The 27,674-nt window shown below is 42.7% G+C and overlaps 3 protein-coding genes across 4 annotated transcripts in view; 1 reads left to right on the plus strand and 2 right to left on the minus strand.

Annotated features, from left to right (window-relative positions):
- COL9A3 (collagen type IX alpha 3 chain) overlaps positions 1 to 14,125 on the plus strand; it is a gene marked incomplete at both ends in the record, with an annotated part of 34,432 nt that extends 20,307 nt beyond the window's left edge. The window contains 13 exons of the mRNA XM_080354733.1: positions 315 to 359; positions 1,247 to 1,300; positions 1,538 to 1,591; positions 4,380 to 4,433; positions 5,195 to 5,266; positions 8,546 to 8,581; positions 9,858 to 9,902; positions 10,445 to 10,477; positions 10,865 to 11,011; positions 11,641 to 11,695; positions 12,229 to 12,411; positions 12,633 to 12,710; positions 13,950 to 14,125. Of these exons, the coding sequence (XP_080210859.1) occupies positions 315 to 359; positions 1,247 to 1,300; positions 1,538 to 1,591; positions 4,380 to 4,433; positions 5,195 to 5,266; positions 8,546 to 8,581; positions 9,858 to 9,902; positions 10,445 to 10,477; positions 10,865 to 11,011; positions 11,641 to 11,695; positions 12,229 to 12,411; positions 12,633 to 12,710; positions 13,950 to 14,125 (1,032 nt within the window). The remainder of the gene's footprint in view (positions 1 to 314; positions 360 to 1,246; positions 1,301 to 1,537; positions 1,592 to 4,379; positions 4,434 to 5,194; positions 5,267 to 8,545; positions 8,582 to 9,857; positions 9,903 to 10,444; positions 10,478 to 10,864; positions 11,012 to 11,640; positions 11,696 to 12,228; positions 12,412 to 12,632; positions 12,711 to 13,949) is intronic.
- A 1,180-nt stretch (positions 14,126 to 15,305) lies between these two features.
- On the minus strand, positions 15,306 to 20,355 carry TCFL5 (transcription factor like 5; the record flags this gene model as incomplete). Its single annotated transcript, XM_080354755.1, is given in 7 exon segments — positions 15,306 to 15,951; positions 15,953 to 16,042; positions 16,628 to 16,769; positions 17,188 to 17,434; positions 17,995 to 18,154; positions 18,740 to 18,926; positions 19,622 to 20,355. Coding segments are annotated over 7 exon segments (1,584 nt in total). The 3' UTR covers positions 15,306 to 15,927.
- Positions 20,356 to 22,909: 2,554 nt separating this feature from the next.
- DIDO1 (death inducer-obliterator 1) overlaps positions 22,910 to 27,674 on the minus strand; it is a 51,833-nt gene continuing 47,068 nt past the window's right edge. For both annotated transcript variants that reach the window (XM_080354480.1, XM_080354479.1), the window contains exon 17: positions 22,910 to 27,394. In XM_080354480.1, the coding sequence (XP_080210606.1) occupies positions 24,030 to 27,394 (3,365 nt within the window). In that variant the 3' untranslated portion in view covers positions 22,910 to 24,029. The remainder of the gene's footprint in view (positions 27,395 to 27,674) is intronic.

A 27,674-nucleotide genomic window follows, 5' to 3' on the forward strand; every position in this document is an offset into this window, starting at 1 on the left:
AGGTAAAGTATTCCTTTGTTCCTGTTTTATGGAATATTTTGAAAACCCTTGGAGAGAGGTTTCTACTGTGCAAAATGCTGCTGATGCTCTATTTGTATATTCCTCCTCTTTGCTCTAATTGTCAAGGATTAGTGTATGTAGAGCTGCTGGTGCAGGGAACAAGGGGAAAACTGAAGCCATAATTTTCATGGTGAAACCTACAGAAATGTAAATCCTCCATTGCTTCAAGCAAACATTGCTCATTGTTTAACAAATCAGACCAAAATAAACTTATTAACTTCACTTCTTCTGACATTGTTTTATATTTTTTTCAGGGACTGCCTGGAAGAGCAGGTGTTAAAGGCTCAAAGGGTGAACGCGTAAGTGAATCTCTCTAATGACGGGTTCTGATGTGGAAGCTACTGAACTTTTCACCACAAGGCTTTTCGGCTTTTGGGGAGTGGTGCCCACACAAAGGCCCTGGGAGGTCACCAAAGTGACCATGTCAGGGCTGGGTCCCCAGGAGCAGGCGTTAGGTGTCACTATGGGGAAGGTTTTGCTCTTGCACTTGATCAGGAAAGACATAGCGAAGGGACTGGGGAGATGTCAGTGGTTTAGGAACCTCAGAAGGAAGCATTCAGCCTTTTAGCAAAGTCCCAAGAGCAGGTTTCATCTTTGTGAATGTAAAGGCTGAGCAGCTGCAAGCAGGAGCAGGATGATCTTGCCTTTCGGAGACTTTCCCCCCACCACAGAGCTTTAGATTGTGCGATAAAATAAAATCTCAGACAGACCATAGCAATCCAGCACAAAGCTGGTCTGGGAAGTGGCTTATTTTCTGTCCCTCCCATTCCTTTCTGAATTTCCCTGTCTGCACCGTTATTCTCATTAATCCTCATGCTGAGATAGTGCTGCAGGGGAAGACGTTTCTCCTTGCATAAAGGTGATGCAGAAATGAATGAAATGGGGTGTCCTGAGCGTGCCTCCAAAAAAGCATCCCTGTCTCAGTCCGAGGTGGCATCTGGTGGCCCTGCTTGGGCTGGGAGCCCTTCCTGCTCACCAGTCCCAGGACAGGACGTACAGCTCACCTCCTCTTTAAATGTCCATTCTTTGGAGTTTTCTCTTCTTGATCTTAGAACTATAAAAGTGTAAAGCTGCTTTTATGTCCTAATCCAGGTTTTAGCTCCCTGCTCTGTTTGTGTCTCTAGGTAGGACAGAAATGATTCTTTGAAGTGGTGCCCTAACTGGGTGTTTGCTTTCTCCTGCACAGGGCAGCCCTGGGGAGATGGGAGAGGCTGGTCCCTCTGGAGAGCCCGGCATCCCTGTACGTATCCCCAGCATTTATACTTATCACAAGCTCTGCTGAGGGTGTTTTAAACCAAGCCGCAGAGCTGGAGCTCACAGAGGTCAAAGCCCACCAAGGCAGGTGGTGCAACGTGTTTGGATGGGGCAGAGGGCATGGATAAACTCCTGGGATCCAGGAGTTCTGGCTCTGCACTGGGTTGGGAAGGGTGGATCAGCAGCTCCTAAATGTCACATCTGACTTTGGTGTTATTGCCAGGGCGATGTTGGGATTCCTGGTGAGAGGGGTCTGCCGGGACCCAGAGGAGCGACCGTAAGTACAACGCTGCTTGTAAATCTAATAGATGCCAAAATCAAGTTACATACATGGTGTTATTCTCTGGCTAAAATAAAACACCATGTCCTGTCTTGGTATTTTCTCAGGGTAGTTTTGGCAGCAGAGGAATTACTCCTCTGTAAGTGGGTCAGATCCTGCTCTTGCTTACAATTCCGTGCAAATGCAAAGCGATTCCTCCCGCTTCATTTGGCAAAGGGAGCTGCAGCTGCCCAAGGGGTTTGTGGAGCTGCCACAGTCAGACAGGAGCCACTGGACAGTCGGCACTTCCCTCGTTAGACAGTAATAATAAGGTTCAGCTTGTGCTGAATGTGAGTCATTAAGAAGCAAAACTCCCGTTATTTCAATGTACATTGCCACCAGCACATAAAACATGAAATCTTTCCAATTCCTGTATCACATCCCTTGAAGCAGGAGAGGTTCACAAAACCTGAAGCAACAAAACTGAACAGCCTGCACACGCCATGGTGAATGAGAGGGGCTGGAAAAGTGTTAAAAAATGCCCCAAAGTTCACAACCACACAATGGGTGCGACACCAAAACAGTTTTCAAATGGGGAATCTGTTCAGGTTTCCTTCTCCCACCCTTCCTGCGGCAGCATTCTCTTGCTAGGAACCCCTAGGAACAAACAAACAAAACCCATACACAGCTCCAGCAGTTTTCACTTTTACTCTGAACTGACAACTTTTTGAAATCTCTGGGTTAGAAACCGCTGAGGTCCCCAATGGAGCATCTTGTTCCTGCTGTCACTGCATTACCTGCGTCATCTCAGAGCCTGAGAAATAAAACGCTGCAGGAGTTGCAATGCAAACCTGCAAACAGCGGCATGGCCACCTGTTTTGACCCTGCTGAACAGCAGAGATAACAACAAATGGATCAGCGTGATAAAACCTGATTTTATTCACACTACTAAAATTGCGAGGATACCTTTTATTTTATCTCTCCCCAACTAGTGTTGCCATTATGGCTGGACTTGACATTCCAGTGGTTTCATTGCACTTTTTGTCTTCTCTTTTTTCCCCCCTCTTAATCTCATTTTGAAACCCAGAAGCCTATGGCAAGTCTAACATGATTTCTGGTATGTGCCACTTGGAAGAAATTGAACAGTATGATGATTTATTGTTTGTGAGCAGGTGCTTCCAAGGAGAGGGAAATCAGCCTTAGAAAGAAACCAAATTAATAATGTTTGCTTTTATGTCTGCAATCTTTCATCACAATAGCTGACCCCACAAAGGTATCAGTACAGCTAAAAATCAAATGCAGTCGAGCTAATTGGGTTGGTGAAGACTTCTGATGTGGGTGCAATAGCAGATGAACCTCTGTTTATTTCTAACCTGGGTCCTGAATTTCTGGTTTGTGTTATTAGAGTCCTAATTTGTATGAAGAATTGTTAGGCCTGAGCTATTCTAAATTGCAGGATTTGTCTAGTGTTAAGGCAGTTTGGCTCCAAACAATTTGACTTTATCATAACATACCAAGGGTTTCTGCCCATTCTGAGGCTGTCAGGTTTCATCAGGTCCCACCACTTCTAAAGGCACCAGCACAGCAGAGTCATTTTTGGTGCAATTTAATGTAACTTCGCTAGAGCTCTGTATTCCTAACTCTCCAAGTTCCTCAGTGAATTACAAGCAGAAAACAGAAACAGTAACCACAAAAACACCTGAGCAGTTCTGTAGCTGTTTTGAATAGGATGCTGCTTTATTTCAGCAGGTTCTTCTGGGCAGAGCCTGGTTTCTGCACCAGGTTGTGTCTGTGCTGCTCTGGAGAGCCAGGCAGGGGTACAGGCGACTGCTTTAGATTGGATATGGAGTCACACAAAGCACGAGGATTTCCTCCTCACAATGACCAGAAAAAAAATATGAGAGACAGTGGGTGTTCAGGTACAAGGGAGAATTTGTAGGGCTGACAATTAGGGAAAAAATACGGATGGCATTTGAAGGCACAGCTGCAGTGCAGACCAGCAGAGCTGGTTTCTGGGGCACATTGGACAGTCAGTGCTGATTTATCTTCTGCCTGCAGCGACTGGTTGGGAGTTTATTTGTGTCCCTTAATGCTGCACCCAGCGGAGATGCTGTGAAACGAGGCACAACTTTGCCCAAGGCATCTCTTTCAAGAAGACGCTTTACAAAATGGGATTTAGGTGCCTAAATTACTTGGAGGTGTTTTTTTTTCACCCAAGATCTTTATCGCATGTGTGATTTTTCTCCATAGAAAGTAATAGACTCCTAATGGCAACATTCGTGTTCTGTCTGGTGAGCCGGGCTCTGAAAAGCATCCTCGCTAACAGCACAAGAAATTGCCTTTTTCTGCATTGCAAGTACAAAATGTGCCAAAGCAAGTGGATGCAATTGCTATTTTTCATGTCTGAGTGCAGGCAGCATGTGTTTTACAGCAGTTTCTTGCAAAATCAATTGGATCAATTAAAAGCATAATATTGGGATAGCAAGCCCCCTTAGTGTATATTGTCTACGCTCTATCATGCTACTACTTTTCGCTGTCATTGATTTTTACTATTTATGAGTATGGTATGTCATTAAGCATTAATAGATACAAATAAGCGCTTTTTCCTAATAATAACAATATTAATAAAGCCCAGTAAACACCAAGCCCTACTTTACAGCAGCTCATCGGGTCCATCAGCAATGCCAGCGGGCGACGGCTGCTGCAGCACAGAGCTGCGTGCTTGCCCTCTGCTAGAAATGTGCTAATTTAATCATACAAGTCACTTACCTGGCCCTAAATCTTCTCCTTATCTTTCTTTTTTTAGGGACCGCTTGGTCTTCAAGGCCCGACGGGAGCCCCTGGTGTCAGAGGTTTCCAGGTCGGTATCTGATGGGGTCGTTTAATGTGTGTCATGTTCAGGCCACTGTTTTCTGCAAACCTCTGGCAGGACGAGTGATGGGAAGAAATGTCTTTCCACTTGCCAGAACCAGTTTGACACTGTTATTAACATGATGCGGTTGAAAGAGCACAAAGCCAATGAACTGCCTGCTGGAGCAAATGATATTTGGTATTGGGTTGAAAAAGAAGAGTTTGAGTTTGACCTGTGTAAAGATGCCTTAATTTCTTCTCGATCTGGACACTTCCAGCCTGGATGTCTCAGTGAACTCCTTTTCCCTCCTGCTGCATGGAGAGATGCTCATATTTCTTCCTCCCCTTACCAAGGGAGTGTTCACAACCAGTCCCCATTCGCCAGTGAAACTGGTTGAAAACCAGTGTAGGGTCCAACCTTCTGGGAGCATCACTCAGTCAGGAGTCACAGATGAGATTTTATTAATATTAAAATGTGTATATATTTTTAAATTATTATTTTAATATCAGGAAATGACCTGGGCAAGCCAAGGGCAGGTGGCTGAAATGTGGGGGACAGGAGTCAGAGGGAGCTGTACCGACCAACACAAGTGGTACCAGCAACCAGCAAGTGGTCCGTTGGTCCTGGGGGAAAAAGGAGAGAGGAGAACTGAGGAAAATGACCCTTTTGAATGTGTTATGGAGAGTGGTGGACTTTGGGAATGTCAAGATACACGAGTTTTCCTGGTGCTTTAAGTTGTAGCTCTTTTTATTCGTTGTTTTTCCTAACAGGGTCCCAAAGGTGCCAGCGGGGAGCCCGGCCTCCCTGGTCCCACTGGAATTCGCGGCGAGTTGGGTGACAGGGTAAGGAGAAAACATCTGTTCGGGAAAACATTCTTGTTCAGGAGATGTGAAATTAGAGCATAACGAGGCACCAGACACTGTGGTTGATGTTAGCCCAGCAAACTGGAGCAGGTCAGAGTCGGGTACACGGGGTATCCCTATCCAAAATCTGAGTTTGCTGCCTGCCCAGGACAGACCTGATGGCAGGTGACAGATTTGTGCATCCCAACTCTGCCATTCCAGTCCTTGTTTCAGTTCAGGAACTCCCGCTATTTTCAGACAGGATGGATTGTTTAAAAGAGATTTCAGGATCTTCTCCCAGCTGGAAGAGATGATTATGTTTGGGTTTTTTTCCTGCTCTGTTCGCTGATTTCACCAAACCCTTGCTCCCCATGAGCACAGCAGCGCTGCTTTATGCACTTTTGCCATTCAGATGCTTGATTTGGGTTTCTGGCTTTTTTAAAATCACAGTTTCCTCAGTGACTTTTCTTTCTGAACAGCAGCACACCTGGGCCCCACGCCTCAGAATATTTAAATGAATTCACTCTCCTTCTAAAGAAGCCAGCAGGGCAAAGTAAATGAGATTTATCCGGGGTTTGCTGAGAACAGTAGCCGTGTGTTCGCCGGCTCCCTCGACTCCAGCTCGAAGGTGAAGTTTCAGTGTCAGCGGCACAGGGGGTTTCACAATGGCCCTTCTGTGCCGGCTTCAGGCAGGTTTCAAAAACCCCCTTGGAGGGACTGTGAGCCTGGAATGTGGAACAGGAGGGTTATTGTGGGCTCCTGGGTTTTGCCACAGTGAAAAATGTGTGTTGGGAGGGGAAGAGGCCCCTGCACAGAGCAGCTCAGTGTCCAGAGAGGGAGGGAAAATGTCCTGCTTAAAGAAACAAAAAATTAGGTTTTATTTCTGGCTCTGAAGTTGGGTAGTTACTCTGAGATGTAATTGTTGATTGTTCCTTAACACCCCAGCTCGTTCACAGCTTTCCCCAGGAAAATGTGCTGGAGTAGCTTTGGGTAATGCTGGAGAATTTCCACCTCGTTCTGAGAATATTTTCCACCCACTCACCATGTCCCACTGGTGTCGGTGACAATGCCACTGGTGTCGGTGACAACCCCACATCCCACTGTCCGTGTCCATGGAGCAGCAAGGGCTGTACCAGCAACCAGCACTGCGGGTTCTGTGTTTATTAATGGGCGCGAGGTCAGGGCTGGGAAGACCCTAAAACCTCAGACTGTGTCTTTACACATTAAATAAACAGCCTTTGCTGCTGGGGGGTGGTGGCATCTGCTGGGGGGCACACAGGGCACAGCAGATGCCACCCTGTTTGCTGTATTGCTAGCCCAGCCTGCTCGTCCTGACATGTATAAAGAGGATCTGCAAATACATGATCAATACAATTCCAGGGGCCCAGCTCACCCATCACACTCTGCTGAAACCAACTGTGACATTTTTAATTACAAAAAAAAGTCCTGTAAGCCTGAGTTCACAGGTACTGATATGTGTTTTCACAGTCCTTGGGCTGACTGTGGCCAGGAATATAAACCGGCGTGTCACTAAGTGTATTTTCTTGCATGAAATATACGGGAAGTTTAGTGTGCTTGACCATAAGATATAAATAGCATTGAGACGATATATAATCCACCTTGTTGGAATGTGGGGTATTGCGGAGGGGAAGGACTTGGCTGTTATTGCTGACTGAGGTAGCAACAGGCAAAGATTTTTCCTAAATATTTTAAGGTCAAATTCCTGGGGATTCTGAATGCCGGCAGCAACCTGGGGCGATGTCTCTCTCAGCTCCATATCGGTGGCATCACCAGATGCTTGGTGAAAAACGTGGGTTGTATTTGATTGATGGAACGATGCAAATGTGAGGACGGCTGGTGGATTTGGAGCTGCTGGCCCTGAAGTCCTGTTACCTGTTCCTGCTGCTGGGAATTACAGTTTTGAATCAAAATCTTGTGGGCCAAGCTTTTCTTTAAGGGCCTGTTCCTCGCAGGACACAGACTTTGGTGACTGAGTTTTAATGCTGTAAAGCTTCCTGGAGCCTTGGGACTCTGTGAAGATGGAGGTATAAATCTAGATGATAACATTCAGGAAAGAATATGTTGCCTTTGCCTTTAGCAAACATAAAATGGGAGTTCTAAATAGCTGTATCCATTCTTGCATTTGAACATTCCATTGTTCGTTTTGTCAAGAATTATTTTTCTTCAGTAGAAATCCCCTCTTTTTTAACTCATTTGGTGCTTGACCAAAATGACGTCCTTATTATATGTGCTTGTTCTCCTCTACGATTCTGTTCTGATGAGCCATCTCCAGATCTAGTTATTAAAAAAGATCAGTTTGCGGATGTCAGATTGATGAATGTGCTGTAGAAATCCTCTTTGAAGGGCAAAATAGTTGGGTTTCCCATGTAGATTTTGCAGTACAGAAAAAAACCTGGAGTTCTCCTGAACTTCTCATTGGCTTTGCTAAATCCAAAGTCACAGAGTGGGGCGAAAACGTCTCCTGTCCTCTCTGTGAATACCAGGTGGGTAGAGTTCAGTTGGAAGGATTTTTCAAGCTGCCTGAATTATCACTAGGGTGATAATCAGCTCATCATCTAAACGTATTTTATTCCTGTGGTCGTGTTGTTCTGTGGTTCTCAAAGTCAGGAGCATCTAACTCCAAATCCCCAGGAAAACTGACAGTCGAATGAAGCCTTGAAAAAACATCCTGACTTTTCACCTCTGCAGTACAAAAATATTCTGGTCCATTTTATACCATCAATCCAATCTCCTCCTCGCATCTTCTCGTGTGAAAGGCAGAGATCAATCACCCACCAGTCTCAGCCCGGACCTCATCCTTTAATTTGTGAATTTGTAAGGTTGCTGTGTGGGTCATGCTTGTGAGATGACAATAACGAAAAGCAGAGGGGCAGAAGTAAAACAGAGTTCCTGCCCCTGGGATGGATGGATGAGAAAAATGAATTTTGTGGAACAGGTGTAAAAAACTCCCTAGGATTAGAAGCCCAGAATTCATTTGGGTTGTATTTAGGTAATTGAGGAGGATGGTGTGACAAAGGCCAGGGTGAGAAACCATCCCGCAACACAACCCCCTGACTGCAGAGAGTGCCCCACAACTAGAAAGGATGCTTAAAATCTCTTCTTTCTGAGAAGTATGAATGAGATTTGGCTCCCTCCTACTTGGCAGTTGGGAGACTTAATTCTCAGCCCCTTGCTGAGTGAGTGAATGTCTGACTGCACCAGGAATTCACAGGAAAACAACAGTTTGAGCTCATTTTTCTTTCTTTTCCTTATTCTCAGGGTCCTACTGGGGTTCCTGGTCCCAAAGGTAACCAGGTAAGTGACAACTACCACACTGTAGTCAGCAGAGGCATTTAAACTGTACCTTAGACGCAGCCTTTGACAGCACAAACTGCTTTTCCTCCCTCAAATGAAAATATTGTAGAGCAGGCACCAACAGAAACCTCTTCGGTACTGATTTTCCTGTGTTGGCAAAAGAAATGTAGCCATTCTAATGGAGACACGTGAAAATGCTGTGATAAAAATGCGAGACTCTTGCTGTGTATTTTGTAACCACAAGGGATGCTGCATATGAGCTCCTCGCATCATATTGCTCCAAATTAAGTTTAGAAGCACAGCTTTTCACTGAACATCATCTGACTAGGGTTTGTCCTAACCTCAAAGCCTGGCACACTAATAGACTAATTTAATCTTTTATTTTTTGCTGCTTAACTTCCATAGTTGGATTAATCTCAGTGATAAGCTTTTGAGCCAGTTTTCATCAAATATGTGACTGTGTTCTTGCAGAAAACATGTGCTTTCCCAGCAAGCGCTGCTTGTTATGTTTCCCAGTGTCTGTGTGGTCCCTGCTTTGTTGCTAAGGCAAAGTTACCAACCTAACCTGCATTTCCCTTGAAATAACTTCCTCCCTAAAGCCATAGAGTCATCGTAACAATGCTCGTTATCTGCTCTAATTGCCGTGTAATAAGGCAGCCCTGACGCAGAGCGTTTGGCGTGGGAAGCGCCACCCGTGGTGGCGGATGCAGTGATTCGTGTCACTCCCAGCGATGCTCAAATTGCTTGCGCTGCTATCGGCTTAACGGGTGTGATCCCAAAATTGATGTTCCTTGTCGTGGTTAGTAAAATTAATGTCAGCAGAGCTTTGGGCATCCTTGCATTAGGGTCCCCAGGGAGGGATGGTCCTCACCGTGGGATGCATCACTGATGTTGAAGGGTGGGATGAAGCTGTTCTGCAGGTGACTCTTCCCACTGAGGGAACCTCGAGGACACAGTCACACTGGACACTGAACATTGAACAGTCATTGCAAACTCATGTTTTATGTGAGACTTGGCACTGGGGAACCTGAAATTTAGATTCCCTGTAAGAAATTTGTAAAAAGTCCCATTCTGGACACTTCCTGTCAGAGGCTGAGTGGGGACGGGGTTCAGCTTTGAGAAGAGAGAATTGACTTTTGCTGGAGCAGCTGTATAAGCTGCAAAATGCCCCCATCTCCCTCAGGAGCTGAGCTTATTCATGTCTCAGAGTGAGCCGTATTGTCAATAATCTTTGTGTACAGCAGGTGCGGTGTTAATTCTGGTATCCCACTTTCAGGGCATTGCTGGAGCAGATGGCCTCCCAGGCGACAAAGGAGAACTGGTGGGTGTCCTAGAATTTAGTAAAACTGACTCTTCAAATAACAGGTGGATCTAGAGAACCATGAAGAACTAACATGGTCAGTCAGAACAAACCACCCAAGAGCTCCAACCCTGCTGGCTGTGAAAAGGAGAGGGCAATCCAAGCCTCTCTACCACCCAATTGACGGTGTGGATCAGCTCTCCTCTTGTCTCCAGGACCCCCCAGATGTGGCCTGTGCAGAGCTGGGGGTATCAGCACTCACCCCTCATTTTGCTCCTCAGAGCGGTCAACGTTGCTCTGTCCACAGGGGGTTTTTGGTTCATCTCAAGAATTACCCAGGTTTCCTGGAGCTGCCTCGTGGCATCAGGGACGTCTCCCTGTTGTGCCAGGGATGAGTCTGGTCTCCAGGATCCTGTTATCGTTCCTGGCCCCTTTGCCAGAAAAGCCCATCGGGTGCCATGTACATGTCTTCAGCGCTTCCCGGAGCTTGGGAGATTTGACTTTAGATGTGCATTTTCTGAATGGATCATTCTTTTTTTTAATTTCCCTTTTCTTTCTAACAGGGTCCCTTTGGTCCCCCCGGCCAAAAAGGAGAGGTAGGTGTCAGACATTGCGGGCTCATGCCCTGAAAGGTTTGGGAGTAGATGTGCTTATTGCATCTTTTAATGATGTATCTCCATAAAATCTGTTCTGGTGTTGTTGTTTCCTAGAAGCACGTTTTCTTCATGGTCACACTATAAAATCTATAACTGTGAGATTTTTTTTTTGTGGCATTCAAAACATTCAAATATGTGTGATAATTTTGCTGTAGCAAGGACTCCTGTTATGACCTATATATATAAACCCACCCATACGATGTAAGACCCATACGCGGTCAGCCCGGTCAGGGAAACCTGAAGAAAGGCTTAATTAATCCCCATGAGAAGAGAATGGACCATGTCTTCTGTTTTAAGTGATATTTTTGGTTTCTTTCTTCATTACAGCCAGGAAAAAGAGGAGAACTTGGTCCTAAAGGTGTCCAAGGACCTAACGGCACAGCTGGAGTACCAGGGATCCCAGGACTCCCAGGGCCCATGGGCCACCAGGGAGAACAAGGTGTTCCCGGTATCACAGGAAAACCTGGGCCCCCGGTAAGTGGGATCTGCTTCTGGGCCATGGTCAGGGAGTTTCTAAAGGGAATAAATGGATCGTAGATTTTGGTTGCAATCCAAAACATAAGGTCCTGCACTTCAGCAGGCAAAAGTAGGTGACCGTGCGTGCAGGCTAATGGTCTTGCATCAAGTGTTTACCAGTGCAAAAATATTAAGTTTGCAAGCTTCAGAATTAAAGTCGCCCAGAATACATGTTCTGGAGAATTAATTTTCTCTCACACTGATATAAAAATGATTATCTGCGTCCATTGGAAGAGGCTCTAAGACACTATGCTCATTACAAAAGTGAGTTAGAAGTTGGTATTTAAATATACAACTCCTGTTCAATGCTTCAAATGTTAGACCTCTTCTGTCTTGATCCAGAGCTCATGTTTCATCACTCAGGAGAGACCAAATAAACTCCAGATTAAATATCTGGCCTAACATTAAAATTAATCTCTGCCATTAGTATGATGGAGGTTCTGAATTAAAGCCATTGTCTTTTAAAGAGGGGGAAAGAAAAACCCACTCCTCTTCATGCAGGATCGTGTGCTTCTCACTGAGCTGCTGGAAATGTGTTTCATGTCCTGAAACTTCTGTATAACGACAAATTATTCTGTTAACTGCAGGGCAAAGAGGCCAGTGAACAACATATAAGAGAACTCTGTGGGGAAATGATAAATGGTGAGTATTGCTGAGAGAAAACTGAGTTTAATTACCATATTGAACTGAAGATGAGCAGATCCTGAACATAAGGTGGCCCCCAAGATGTTTTATTTTTGTCTTAATAAGAAAAAAATACATTGAGTAGTGTTTTCTCTTTGAAGTTACTGTTCTGCATTTGGTTACTTTTGCCATTTGGGATTGAAGTTAAACTCGGAAAGCTTGTTTTGAAAAAATTGTTTTCATTATTTAAGAATAATTTTCTAGAATACTTGACATCTTTTAAAGTGGTTTAGGGAACAGGAAATATCAATGGGTTAAAAACCTGCAGATTTCTGACCAAAATCTTCCCCTGTGGACATTTTAAGAAAATAAAAAGCCAGATTCAATGTTTCTGTGTGCGGGAGCGGCAGGGAGCAGGGTCTGCCCAAGCACCCAGCTCTGCTGTACTGTCACACACTGGGATTTCAGCTTCTCTCTCACGCTTGGTGGCAGACGACGAACGGCCAAGCAAAGAGTGAAAATGTCAGACAGTTTTTAATTGTTCTTTTCAGATCAAATTGCACAGTTGGCTGCTAACCTGAGAAAGCCCTTGTCTCCTGGAATGACGGGTCGCCCTGGTCCAGCGGGTCCCCCGGGTCCCCCCGGAGCTACGGGGAGCGTTGGGCACCCCGGTCCTCGCGGTCCCCCTGGGTACCGAGGGCCAACGGGAGAACTCGGTGATCCTGGTCCCCGAGGTAAGACTAAACCAACCCCCCCCTCCTTTATGCCCACTGAAATCAATTGCAAACTTGTACTAATTTCAGCAGAGGAGAAAAGATCAGGGCTTGGGCAGCCAGTGGAGTTCTAGAGGGCAGTTTGGCATCTTTAGGGATGCAGCGTAAGGAAAGACGCCAGTGGTGTCCTGAGGATTTTGAGTAAATGACTCATTGTTGAAATTGTCTGTTTGTGATTAAAGGTGACACTGGCGAAAAGGGAGATAAAGGACCTGTTGGTCAAGGTATCGATGGGCCTGACGGTGATCAAGGACTTCAAGGTAAGGCTGTGCAAATAACCTAATAAACTATGACTTAAGTAAAGGCTGAACAGGGACAGCTCTGCATATCATTGGCAGTATATTATATACAATTTGTCCCTGTAATCTTTACAGTAGGGTCCTCCAAAATTCAGTTCATGCTTCTGGATCAAACCAGAGAACTCAGGGACAATATTTCTTTGCACCAGAAACAAATATAACTTCCTAGTGTAATGATGTAGCGAGTACTGTGGTGTTCTTGCTCTGTACCTGGCTATAATCCCAGTCCCTGAAGTCATGGATCCTCTTTTGATGAAGATTCAAAGATTAATTTATGCAAATTAATGAGTATCTGTTAGAAACTCAAATAATATTCTTTTGTTCACCTATTAAAGCAGCTTTTCTAATTGCTATTATATCTGCACAGTGATTAATTTACAGGCACCAAAATCAGGCTCTGCATCTATGTAATTTCATAAAACCAGAATATTTATACCCAGTTGTCTTAGATTCTTCCATGAAATAATTGCATTAATCCATAAATGTTTTCTTTCCTGAAGCATGTAGAAAGAGGCTGTGTCTCACAAATTAGATACTGAGAGCATTTGTCCTACTCATGCAATGTAAGGAGATTAACAGTAGATGCAATTTATCACTTATACGAATAAAAGGAATCAGGCACTGTGTCTCTATCACAATTAAGAGAGGAATGCAGGTTTATACACCAGTTGATAGAGCTGTCCCTCGGGGAGACAGAAGAATAGTTTAAAGTATTTAAGAAAGCTTCAGTAGCTTGCTGTTACAGAAATTAGCATTTTGTGAATTATGTTTGGCATCTGAAGGAAAAAAGATTCAAAATATTCAGGGATGATGTAAAATAATTCTAGTTACAAATTACTTGGTGTTATTCATGGAGTCCTGCACTAACGGGGCAGTTCTGGGATGGAATCCAGTTCTACAGCGATCAGCAAAAGTCCGACCAGACGCACATGGTAACAGAAGCAAACACTGAAGTTCTGCCTTTGACTCTGCGGAGGTAATTGCAGTAAAAATGGCAAGATAGTTCACAAAATCCAAAAAACATACTTCAGATTCAGGCTAAATTTATTCAACACCTTGTACTCAATAAGGCCATAACAAGTCTGATGTAGAGACACTTTAAATATTTTAAGAACTCTAAACGTAACACACACACACACATATATATATATTTTAAAGAAAGGAAATAATTAATGTGATATTTTTCTTCTCCTTGTTTAGGACCACCCGGTGTACCTGGAATTACTAAAAACGGCCGTGATGGTGCTCAGGGTGAACCTGGTCTGCCGGGGGATCCTGGTACTCCCGGTGCTATTGGGGCTCAGGGAACTCCTGGAATATGCGACACGTCGGCTTGTATGGGAGCTGTGGGAGCATCGACCTCCAAAAAGTCATAAACCAACAGTACAAGAAGTGGAGAAGTGACTGAATATTTAAATAAATGTTGCATTGTAAGAATACAGACAGAATCCTCCTAGTGGTAAATGGACAGATGTTCCTTCTGTTCTATAAAGTGGAGACTTTGACACAGTTCTAGGAAAAAGCAAGCAGCAGATGAAAACTTTAATTAAAAGATGCTGTATGAGTATTTTTCTCCTCCCCCCAAATATTTTCCAGCATTTTTACTGGTAAACAACTTCACCTTCCCTTTCTCCCTTTGTTCATGAGACCTGCAAGAGAAAGTGTTGTTCCTTTTTTGCCATTATACCCATAACTCTAAGATCACGACATTTCACAAATTTGCACAAGACACATGTTGTTAAGGTGTTCAGGCATCCAACTGCTAATTAAATCAGTGAAAATGAGGCATTTAAATATCCCATATTCTAATATCTTAACATTCTGGCCTAAGTAAAGACCATAGCCTATGTATATGCTGTCAATTATCAGCTTTCAGATTGCACCTCAAATATTTGCCAAGATTAATAAATATTAATAGTAATCCTCTTGCAATCAAATTCTGCAAGAGGTGTAATGTATATATTTAATTTACAGGGGAGAATTTTTGTATATTTCCATATGATAATAAAGGAAATTAAGTAACAGCATTTTTACCACCTCTACTGAAGCTATTTGCACAGGAAGTGTGAATGAAACCCTAAATAAGACAAGATGCTCTTTTAAAGTCCAACCCAAAACACCTGTATGAACTGTTGTAAAAATAAAAGGAGATTTTTTTTTTGTAAACTTTTCTTTGTGATGTTCTAAGTGTCATTAAACACATCAAATTAACTCGGCTGAACTTCATTCCCCAGAACTGGTTTTACTAGGATTGTTTGGAAAGAAATTGCTGCAAAATTGCCCATACCCGTGATTTAAAACACTATTTCGAGAGACCTTTTTTGTACTTTAAAACCTGCTAGCATCATCTATATAAAAACCAAAATAAAACCACTCTCAGCTCACGCAGTATTCTATTTCTGCTCTATATGCTAAAGCTTATGAACAAAGAAGAGTCATATAAATCTTTAAATATGAAAATAGTTTATGCATTTAAATAATCTGTTTACAATATGCCACTCTTGGATTAAAGTAACAACACAAGAAACTGTTGGTCAGTTGTGACAGACATTAAAAACAGCACTGTATTTAAAATAAACGCTAACACCATTGTATTGCTCTTCGGGGCCAAGTGCATTAAAATATATACAGCAAATGAACTTCATAAGATCAGCACAGTTTCGAAACTATGCACTTAACCAATATAACATTTATTTTTTTAATGGAAAAAAAGGGCATTATAATAGGCTAACTTTAATTTCTTTTTTACATTTGAAAATTACATTTACATCTAGTCATTAAAAGAACAGGACTGACGTCCTACAATTATTCTACAACTGTATTAGATCTTTAAAAAAACAAAACAAAACCTCACACAACAACAACAAAAAAAAAAGAAAAAAAACCACAAAACCAAAATGAACATATTTGTAATAACTAAAATGGAAAAATACTTGGCTGTCATGACCTTTTCTTGCAGCTTCTGGCCTCAAAGCCCTTTTAACAGAGCACTGATTGCTATTGCTGGTAGTTAACTTTCATTTCCATTTTGAATAAAGAATATGCTTTCTTTAAAGCTCTATTTATATATTTTTACAAGTTCTATTTTTGCAATTCATATTCAGCACGTAAAATAAAATATTTAGGCCTTTGTTAATTAAGCCACACTTGTCATACGCTTCAAGGCGGGCAGTTCAGACTACTTGGTCTCCATAGCTGTGCGTGTTTTCCTGCACTGGACACGTTACAAATGAGTCTGATCTTGCTGTTTTTAGTCTCCTGCCTGTTTTACCACAGAACACAGTCTCAAATTCCTAAAAATCAAAATACAAAAAAATAAATAACAATGAGATGTATGGTTTTGTTTCACTCGTGTCTTAAAAAAATCACTAATAGACCTTGAACAGGAGATGCTGAGGAGCCACTCCAGTGTTTGACAAGCAGGTTTTCCTCTACACACTCCATCTATTCTCCAAAGACACTCAGCAGGGCCAGACCCATCCCTGAACTACTAGTTCATGAAAACTAACTAGAAGACAATGCCGTGAAATGTGGGAAACAGAGAAAATTAAGAGGGGAGGAGGGGAATGGCTGAAGAGGACTTCAATTCACATTGGTGTCCAGCCAGTATGATACTCAGGAATTGGGCTAAGCTAAAAAAACAAAACCAAAAATCTGTTTTGAAAACCCTGAGGACAGCTTATGGTTTCATACTACTGAACTGAACCAGCTAGTTAAAGAAAAACACAACAAAACAAACCCCATAACATTTTTGAAAGGAAGTTTCAATGATACAGTGGTCCTTCACAAACAGCATTAAGCAGAAGCATTCCAGGTACTTTTAGTGTAAAAGCATTTCGTATTTTCTCAAGAACAAAAAAGAAATTAGATTTAAAAACCTGTTTCAGAGAGTCACCGTGCCTTTCCTGAATGTACTTCAGAAACGCGGTTGTCCATTGTAAAGTTGTTGCTTTATCAGTGTCGACAGTACAGAACGGGACCAGGAGATTCAGCTCATCACAACAAATCCGGATTCTGCGCCTGCAGATAAATACAAAAGGTTTTGTACTGATGGGTGAGAGGGAATGAAAACAATGCAAAAAGGAAGACTCCTCACGGGCGCTACATGCCACTGACTGCAGAGACTGCTTTTTGTTTGCTACGAGCTTTATATTTGTATATCAGTCACGTTATACCCAGGCTACCTTATCTTTATAGAATTGGTTAAATGTTTTGAAATATTTTCCTTTGTTTATAGAGATAAAAAAAACCACCACAATGAAACATACGTATTTTTTTCCTCTACCACCACCAAACCCTCACCACCTGTGCTGCTTTGTCTTGTAGGTAAAACAAAATATGTCAAATTTACATTTTACTCTGGCTACTGACGGGAATATTCCGGTATGAGTATTTTAGGCTTTAAAAACTTTATCTTGCCACTTATCACAGAAGTTACCTCCTGTCCCTCTCCATGCGGTTGTGTCTTTCCCTTCGCTGGGCGATCCCGTCCTGCGTCACACTCTGCATCTGCACGCTCGCCCCGGGCTGAGCCGCCTGCCAGGTTCCCTGGGCAGACACAGAGCTCTGGCTGTCATCGCACATATTCTGAATTTCACTAAGGGGTTTGCGATCTACGTTTGTATCCGATGGGTTTATTCGGCTGCAACTTCTTCTGTTTATTGCTTGCTTGCATAAGGTGTCTTCTTGGAAAAACAAGAAGAAGAATCTATTTATAACTCTCCCACTAATCACTGAAAATATTGATAATGGAAAAACTATTTTTGGTCACTTATGTGAAATAACCTTTGAAGCTTTACTGCCAACCTACATCGACTTTTATAGTAGCACATCTCCATCTGCTTGCTCTTTCAAAATCCACCTAACCTTTCATAAGCATGTGAGGCCGTTCCTTAAATGCTCTTCAGTTTATTCTGACTGGATCTGCTATATCAACTTTGGGGTCAGAAAGTGTAGAAAGAAACCAGTTGTTTATTCTAAGCCCAAATTTTCAAAGGTACTTTGCAACCTCAGGTTTTCTCATGTCAAGCTGGAAGCGCTAAACAATTTTCCATGTACGGTTGCAATCACAGATGTTGAACTTTTTTGGAGTCCAATATTGTCTATAGTACATCTCAGACATAAAGCTCATGTCATATGATTCACTAAAATCATATTCATTCTAACAAAACCACACAAATCCAGAAAAAAAATGTAGATTTGAAGGCCAAGAGAAAGCAAAGTAAAAAGATGATGAATGGTTTACCTCCAACTTTAATCCAGACTTCCTCAGGCAGAGCTTTATTCATAGCACCTACTGTCTGTTTTGTGGATTCAATTTCCTGATAGCAGAAAGAGAATGTCTTGGGAATCCCCAGGTCCTGATGTTTGGCAGCTTCCAAAATAGTGCAAGATGTTCCAGAGGTCTGTGAAAAGCAACAAGGAAATACTTAAAAGGACTATATACATAAAAGAGAGACTATTTTGATATCTTCATGTTAATTTCCCAAGTTTTAGCCCCGTGATTCAATGTGTTGTATCACAATAAATCTCGATTACTTCTCCACACAACCCCAGGATTTTGACAGCCCGATTAATCTTTTTGCGATACCCCTGACATTTGCAACTGCCATGCTATCAAAAAGCCTTCTTCATCAAAATGAATGAGAAAAAAAGGAACCATAGAAAATGGTACTAAGTGTCTCCTCATCTCGCAGAAATGAAGCTGATGATACACTGATAAACTTGAGGAAAAAAGTATCTAATCTAATGACCTCCTCGTCATCACCTGAGTGCACATTATTATACATGCCAAATGATTCATTTGAATAAGTATTTTCGATGGTTTTGACATAAGAATAAATAATTTGCATTACAGATCATCCCGATCATCCCTATTTCAATGAAGTCACACTTCAACACAAACCTTTAGAATTATATTACACCTAGGAGGTTAACTAATAATTTGAAATTAGCGGAGTACCACTAGTGATTGATGGATAATGACGTACCTGTGTTTGTGGAGGATTAGCACCTCCAGCAGTGGAACACGTGTTCATAGTAAATAACGGGTATGTGAACTGTAAAGAAGGGGTGGCAGGTGCAGTCTTATTTTTCCCTAACGCAGGACACTTGTTCTCTTGCTGATGAACAGGAACACCGATCAGTTCTGGCGGCTGCCGAATCAATGTTACTAAACTTAAAAAAAAAAAAACAACAACAACAACAACAAAATAGACCAGACTGACTACTTGAAAACAAGTGCAGAAAAACTCAGAGCTACACATACTTTGGTAACTATCAGCAAGAAACCACTTTAATTTACTATAAACAGAAATCATTGTTATTGCCATATTGCTGACTTCAGGGACAAAAAAAAAAAATTAGCTGAGAAGGTATTTTATTCTGTGCAGAAACAATTCAACTTTATGCCTCAATGAAAAGTTTTATCAGCACACTAATATAGTTACAGGGCCAGATTGTAAAACACTATTGTTGCTCATAGTTTTTCCTATAGTCAGGCCTCCACATTTTAACACTAATCAATTGCTCTTAATATTTATGATGATCAAAAATCTACTTTGTTTTTAGCAAGTCGCATGTCAAAACTAGGCAATGTTCTTCTCTCACCTCTATTTACATCACATGTTGTTATCAAGAATTAAGTTGTAAAGTAATTGATTTTGGAACTACATGGTGACCATTTATGCAACACACAGAGGGTCTAATCAGCAGAGCTGCACCTACGTTTGACTGGCGCAGTTCAAAAAAGCCCAACCCATCAGTTTCATGTAGTAAAAAAAGTACTGTTCTTAGGTTTAGTTTAGAAAAAACGGTTTTGAACTCTATGATACATAGTTTAACAACAAAAACTAAAATTAATTGCAACACACTTGTTAAGAGTTACTCCAGATTCTTGGGGTTCTTGACATCTGGGGTTTTCTGTCTGGATGCTGTTGAATCTGTCTTCCAACCGAACTCTGACTGCAGATTTAGATCTAGGCTCTGGCGCCAGTGCCGAATTTTCAACAAGTATGTTTCCTTTATTCGTCCCACCAAAATTTTCACCATGTTTAACTTTTACTAAACTGCGTCCTGGGACTTCTACAGAACCACTGTTGGGCGTTTTATCTGTTTGGTTCAAAGGGAGGTTCGACTCGCTAAGTAACATCATTCTGAGCTCCTGAAAGTCAGCGTAGCCTAAACGTGGGTTTGAACTTAGCAAACTGCTGTCAGAGGATAATCCCGACTGACAGATAACTGGGTAAACCGCCTGGCTCCCAGAGCTGTTAGATGAACACCCCTCCTGACTGGCATTCACCGAGCTCTGGTGCAGAGAGGAGTCTGCAGAATTACCAAGGGAGGAGAAAGAATTAAGCCTAGTTTCCACTTCACCTTCACTAGCTTGTGCTTCCGTATGTGAGTAAAGTATGTGCTGCAGCTGCGTATACTCAATTTCCATCATCTCCACCAGGCTGACGTCCGTGGTGGTGAAGCTAAGATTGTGCTCACCAAAGGCAACGTCACTTGAGCCTCCAGGTCCGACAGCAACGGGAGCGGGGTCGGGAACACAAGCTGTGCTCTGAGGAATAGAAGTCTGAGGCTCCTCTGGGGCCGATCCTGACATGACTACAGTAAACCTAAGCAGTTACCAACGGCTCTTTTCAATAGTTAACCACAAAACCTGCAAGAATTAGCAGCGATACCCATTAAAAAAGGGCGGGGTGGCAAAAAAACTTGCACTTCTGCATAGCCACGAAGCAATATGGCAAGGAACAGGCTCCTGGCAGTGCAGCGCCAGCCGGTGTCACCGTGTTCCCCCCTCCAGTGTCCCCTCTAAGCCCAGGTGACCCCCCACCCCCAACACCAGCACAGCTGCTCACGAGAAACGGCTTTCACCTGCCAACACTCGGGCTGGGCCGGGCGGCTCTGGGCTCCCTGCGGCCTGAACCTCCCTCAGGGGAGTCCCCTGCGCCTGTGGGGCCCCCGGAACGCGGAGGGTTCAAGCCCCGGCCGACAGGAGCCTTGGCGAGGGGGCAGCTCGCCCCCTGCTCCGCCACGCCCGCCGGGGGAGGCGAGAAAGAGAAGGCGGGGGAGACGGAAAGGCTGAGAATGGGAGGCGGAGAACGGGAACCCCCCGCCCCCTCAGGCCGCCCCAACGCTCCGGGCACCGGCCAACGCGCCCCAACCGCCGCGCGCAACCGCCGCCCGCCCGTGCGCATGCGCTGCCCCCGCCCCGCCCCTCAGGCCGTGCCGGCCCCGCCCGTCGGCCCCGCCCTCAGGCGGAGGCTCCGCCCCCGCAGGCGCCATGGCGGGTGTGGGTCTGTGGTGGCCCCGAAGCCCCGCGGGGAAGGGCCCGGCGAAGGGTGGCCATGGACACTTGGCCTCCGCCTTCCTGGCCTGGCCTTGGGCTTTGTGTGTTGCCCAGTCCCGGCGGCGGTGGAGCGGGGTCTGTGAGGAAACGTCCAGGGGAAGCGCCGAGAGGGCAGCGGGGGGTCCCTCATGTCGCCATCTCGCACCCTCGGGCCCCGTTACGCTGGAAGTGTCGCCGGTGATTTTCCTCCAGAAACGAAAGCTTAAGTTTTATAAGCAGCATTGTGTATGCTGGACTTGATCAGACACTTTTCCCTCTTTGAATCCTGCAGAGTCTCCTTTAGAATGCATAAAATTACTATGTTCTAGATGTAATAATCTTTCTGCTTATATTTAAACCTTCTATGGGCTTTCATGTAAAAATTTAGAATTTGGAAAGTTAACTCTGTACAAACAGAGAAAAGCTGAAAATAGTTATTTCACGTTAATCAAAAGTTTGAACAAAGCCAGTGAACTATTTTTCTTGCAATGCATGATAATAACCCAATACCAATTTTAGTCTCTGTAAATTGAGTTAAATGATGTTAAATGATGTTATCTTCAGCCTGGCTTTACTGTGTGCCGCGGTGAGAACGCAGGAGCCTTGCTGCCAAATCCAAGTGCAGGCCAGTGTAAACTACAGAAAGCTGTGGTTTAAAACATCTGTCATTAGTGTCTGTCTCTGCCGTTGTTTTTTTGTCACTCCATCTGTGGGGAGATGAATTTACTGTTCTGAATCATGAAGATTCCCCAAAGTGATCTGTGGTGAAGAAGTTTCCTAGAAGATGAAAAGCCACACATCTATTTTATAAATAAAAAAGGTCAAGGAATTGATAAATGGTGTGAACAGAGTCTTTATTAAATTCAAAGCTGACCTGAATGAATTAATATTTTTTATTTTCTTTAGGTCTTTTGGTGTCAACTCTACAAATGACTAACTTACTAATTCTAATTTTTAAAAATAAGCAGAATTAGGGAATGTTTTAGAACCCAGAGGGAAATCACAGGCACAGATTTTCATATGAATTTTGGAATGTCTACAATTCATCACTTGGTAGTAATGTTTTCAGTCCTCCGTTAAATAAAGATGAAATGAAACCCATGTGCCCTCAGTCTCTTGCAGTGACTCCTGTGCCTTGTTTAGAAGTCATAATATTTGGAAAATAGGCACATGCAGATTTAAGAAAAGGACAACAGTTCTCTGTAGATGTTTATTCTAATTACAGTAACAAAAACCTGTGAAGTCCCATATTTTAAAGTACAGGATATATTTTGCCATATAAAATAAAATTTACAGAAATTTCTGTCAAGTAAACCTAAACAAACACACTTTTTTGCATACTTTTATGTATGTCTTTAAATTAGAAACATCTCATTAGGGAAAAAAAAACTTACACCACAGAAGATGTTTGCATTTAATACCAACTATCTGCATTTTAACATTTTGTCTACAGGTTCCGAACCCTGATGACCATTTCAACCAGCAAATCCTTGGTGTTTAAGGACTTCCAAGATGCACCAATATGAACTGTAAAATCTGCAGTGAGATACACAGCATACGCTACTTGTCACTTAGTCTTCAAGATGCAGATTTTATAGGAATCTAATTTCACATTTCCAAAACTATTTTATAAAAAATATCAAAATATTTACCCAACTGTTAATCTACATGGTGAAATAAATTAAGAGGGGTTTTATTTAATACTTTAGAATGACATGCTTGAAGAATAGACGAAAAGTAGCGATGAATTGTATTTCAAAGTGAAAAACTTCCCTCTTGAAACACACCGTGAAGTACCAAACTTTATGCAGTAACATCTTCAGTGGGGATTTTATATATATACTACCAGCCTAAGGAGGGTCTAACAGAAAAATAGTGACAGGGTTGTTTTTTTTTCAAGAGCAAAACACTTTCAGAATGAAAAACAAAATCCAATGGGAATATTTCTTAAGTCTATGGTAAAATTCCGCAAAACCAAAGCAAAACAAGAACACATGCTTCACTAAATCAGTTCAAAGTAACAGATTTAGTGGCCTATTAAACTAACTTATTCTTCTTTCCTTCAGTAACGAATTCATTTGTAGTCATAGCCTTTTTCAAATAAACATCTGATGGTTTAATTTAAAAGTTTTACTGGTTATCAAGGTGCTACTCAGGTACGTTCTTTAATTACAGATTTGTAAAAATGTGACATTTAAAACCCCTTGGCCTCATGAAAAAAATTGATGACTTTGTTTCTTTGCTGTACGTTTAACAGATGGATTCTGCAACACAAAATACCTGGATATAAAAAGGGAGATAGTGCACTTGAAGCTTATAAACATTCCACTTTCAAATCCTCTGTCAGTCACAAGTAATTATTGACATTGTTCTTCTGCAGCCTTTTCCTAAATACACACGACCCTTCTGCTGTAAAATAAACAAGACAGCAACAGTTCGACGCCTTTTTCAAAGCGTGTGCTGGGGATAAACGTTGACACCAAAAAATCACGTCAATGAGATGTAAAGGTATGGCTCCTAAGGTCTGGATTAAATTCTCTTATAAAATTACAATTCAAGTTACTGGAAAACATAACTTTATAATCTTAAAAAGCAATATGCTCTTCTTAGACTTTTTTCCATTTTGGTACTGTAAATGGAAATTTAAAGATGCAAGTAGAAAAAAACTCAAAATTTCAGTACAGGTAATGCTGTGAATTTGTATAAGAAAATCATTATGCACAAAATGCAGCAAGTGAAAGTCCAGTATGTCCTTGCCTTTTGTCCATTTGAGTATTTTCATTCACAGTTGTTCAAAAATTGCTAATTTGTCCGTATGTTTTGTAAGGCTAGTTGTACAACGGTGTTTTTGTAAAGGTGAAAATATACAGTATATACAGATGTTGACTCAGTCCTTGCTGTGTTGTAAAAGTCTATTATTTATGGGAAATATATGATCAGTCCTATTTCTAGGACTGATTAGTGGAAGACGAAGCCTCCATTTCTGTTGGCTTCGGAGTTTCCTTCGGTGTTTCTGGCTTTGTCTCTTTCCCAGTTTCCTTACTCTTGCTCCGATCTTTGCGATCTTTTCCTCTGTCTCTGTCCCGGTCTCGATCTCTCTCTCGATCTCTGTCCTTTTCCCTGCTGCGATCCCGGTCCCTGTCGCGGTCTCGGTCTCTGCTCCTTGATCGGTCTCTGTCACGTCTCCTGTAGGATTCTCTGTCCCTGGTTCTTGTTCTCTCTCGGTCTCTGTTTCTTTCCCATTCTTTACCCCGCTCCGAATCCTTATCTCTGTTTTGGTTTCTGTTTTTGTCCCATTCCTTGTCTCTGTGCCTCTCCCAGTCCCTGTCTCTATTCCAGTTTCTGCCACGGTCTCTTTCCCAAGGTCTGCCGTGTTCTCGCTCCCTTCGCCTTTCCTCAAAGGGTCGACCTTGTCGATTATCTGCTTGCTGAGGCTCTGGTTGATCTAAAGACTTGTCTTTATTTCCTCCTTCATATCTCTCTCTCTGTCTCCCTTCAAATGTCTGGCCTCTAAATTCAGGATTTTTCCCTTCTCGGAACTCAGGTGCTGACCATTGTCCTTCCGACTCAGATCCTTGTCCAGAAATATTAGGAAGAGATGTAGATGGTCCAGCTTCCTCCCACATCTCTTTTCTGTGGGATGGTGGATGGCTTGGAAGGTCCAGAAGTGGTCTTGGGGTTGACTTCATACCTTGTGGTGACTGACCTTGGAAATGAAATCTAGAAGGGGGAGGTTCATTCTCCTCTGGAAACATTGCAGGTGCGGCTCCTCTTGGTCCTCCAAACTGGAGTGGGGCTGGACCTCTTTGGTTGGCAAATCTGGGTGGTGGACTCCCTCTCCGTTCTTCAAATGGCTGTGGCAAAAGTCCTCTTGGACCAGGCATATGATTTGGAGCTGGACCTCTCTGCCCTTCAAATTGATTGGGGTGAGGCCCTCTTGGTCCCCCAAAGTGACTTGGGGCTGGACCTCTTGGCCCTCCAAACTGAGGGCCTCCTCTCTGTCCTTTAAATGGAGCTGGTGAGGGTCGTCTTTGACCTCCAAAAGGAAAAGGTGAAGGACCTCGGTTTCCCATAAACTGAGGTGGATCTGGTCCTTCGAACTGTCCTGGAGGCCCCATCATTTCATTATATTGGGGATCAGAGAATTCCCTTTGTTCCATGTGAGGTTCCCTATGATCTTCAAACTGAGATGGTGACATTCCTCTTGGAACACCATGATAAGAAGGGGCTGGGCCCCTATTATCACCAAAAAGAGATGGTGGTCCATGTTGTGTAGAAAATAAAGAAGGAATGGGACCCTTTTGACCTGCAAATCTTCCAGAGGCAGGTCCTCTTTGCCCGTCATTATTTGGAGAACCATGCTCTTCAGAGAACTGTGGTGCCGGTCCTCTAAAATTAGGTCCAGGAGGTCCTCCGGGTGCGTTGAGCATCATCGATGGTGGGGGCCCACCTTTCTGCCCAGACAAAGAAAAAGGAGGTCCAACTCTGTTTTCTTCAAAGTGCTGTGGAGTAGGTCCGCCCTCAGTCTGAACTAATGGAGGTTCAGTTTGTTCTACAAACTGATGAGACTGAGGATTTCTCTGTTCGTCATATTGCATGGATGAAAGACCTGGGTCAAAGTGACCAGCTACCTGTTCCTGAGAAGTAAACATTGCATTTGAAAAAGAGTCCCTTCCCATTAGTTCCTTTGACTCATTTGACCATGATACTTGATGCATATCTTGCAAAGACTGACTGTCATTTGATGTGGAGAAATTAGGCTGGAAAGATGTACTTGGAGGTGTTGGAAGCAGCACTTTACGTAAAGGTTTGGACATAGAAGGTTCTCCAGAAGCTAGTTGACTTATGTTTTCCAAATTAACTTGAGCAGTGTTTTCAAATTTGCTATTAGATGCCTCTTTTTGGGACACCATAGAAGATGTTTCACTTGAAACCCAGTTATCACCACTAAAACCAGGCTGAGCAGCAGAAATTAAAGTTTTATCTTCCATACCAAGGGAAGTCTGCAAAGCATTTGGGAAACTTGCTGGAGCCATTTCAATTGTGACTATCTCATTCTGTACCACCTGTGGCTTCATTCGAGAATCAGCATTATCATTAGTCTCTGTTGCCATCCTTCTGGCTTGTCTAGGGTCTCTGTTCTGCCTTGGGTCACAACCTTGGTTTAAAACTTGTGCTTGCTGATTTAAAGATGAAGGTAGATCTACTTTTTGCATAGCCTGCTGGTCCTGATGGAATAATTCACCTTTTATTAAAGAAGATTTTGGTGGTGGTGACATCAAAGCATCAGACACTGAAAAATGAGCCATCGAAACACCAACAGCCGCTCTTTGTTGTCTGAGGGCTTCTTCTTGTTCCTCTAGTTGTCTTTTCTGTTCTTCTATTTGTTTGTTTAATTCTTCCAACATTTTTTGCTGTTCCACCAAGGAGGAGGATGCAGATAGATCAGGCACATATGAAGCAGGTGTTTCTGAAGAACTGCTTTTAGTGTCTGAATACATTTTGTTAGGTAAATCATCAACAGTCACTTTTGCTTCTTCCAAGATAGTTTCATCTTCTGGATCGTAGGCCTCATCCTCTAGTTCTGCTGTATTAGATGGCTTTTCCACATTATATCGTTTCTCACTTTCACTAGTCTGCATTTCAAAAGCTTTCTCTGGACCATATTCTTCTTCAGGATCATAGGGTCTGTCATCCTCCTCCTCTTCTATAGCTTTGTCTTTTGACATCTGTCCAAACTGTTGCACGATGGGATCTAACAAAGGAACAGCCGACATTCCTCCGTCAGCAGCAGCTTGGCCTTCCTGATTTGAAGACTGGACAGTTTCAGAATCTTTAGCAAGAGGCTCAAAAGTTTTCTTTTTGCCAAAAAGCGTCTGCAGGATGTGCTCGAGAGGTGTGGCAGTTTTGGAGGATGAAGATGTAGCAGTAACAGTTGCAGAAGCAGCAGTTGAAACTGGTGGTGCTACCGTAGTTGTGGTTCCACTTTTAATGGAGGACAGTATTTTTAATACTGAAGGCGTAACTGCTGAGGTGTCTGGAATGGGAAGCGGAGGTGGAGGTGGAGGAGGAGATCCAGGTGGTGTCGTGCTTACAGCTGAATCTCCTGAATAAATTGAGTACTTCGGAGTTCTCTTTTCTTGCGAAGCAGCTAGTGGCCCTTTAGAGAACAGTGACATTTCGGTTTCCTCATGTGCTTGAATTCTGCTTCGCTTTTCCTCTATCTTTTCCGCTTCAATAGCAATTGCAGGACGTTTCCCTTTCTGACAGATAACCAATCCAAGAATTAAATTGGGCCGAGATGACTCAAGACCTGAAAGGAAACAGAAAGATTGTATATGTAAAAACCTAATTTTGAATTATGCTTTCAGTAGAAACTTATTATTTTATATAATAGCAGCTATAAAAGTCATAAATATAACATTTTTTCTAAATTCCATTAGATGACCTGTTGGCAATTTTCAGTAGTCCATAAGCATACACATCTGTGTTTCTTTACTTTTTATATATATTTGTATATACTAAATAATTTTTAATTCCTCCCTTAATATTTCTAATAAAAGACCTAAGAAACAAGTATCATTATGAAAAAG

Source organism: Nesoenas mayeri, assembly GCF_963082525.1.
Source record: "Nesoenas mayeri genome assembly, chromosome: 16".
Lineage (NCBI taxonomy): Eukaryota > Metazoa > Chordata > Aves > Columbiformes > Columbidae > Nesoenas > Nesoenas mayeri.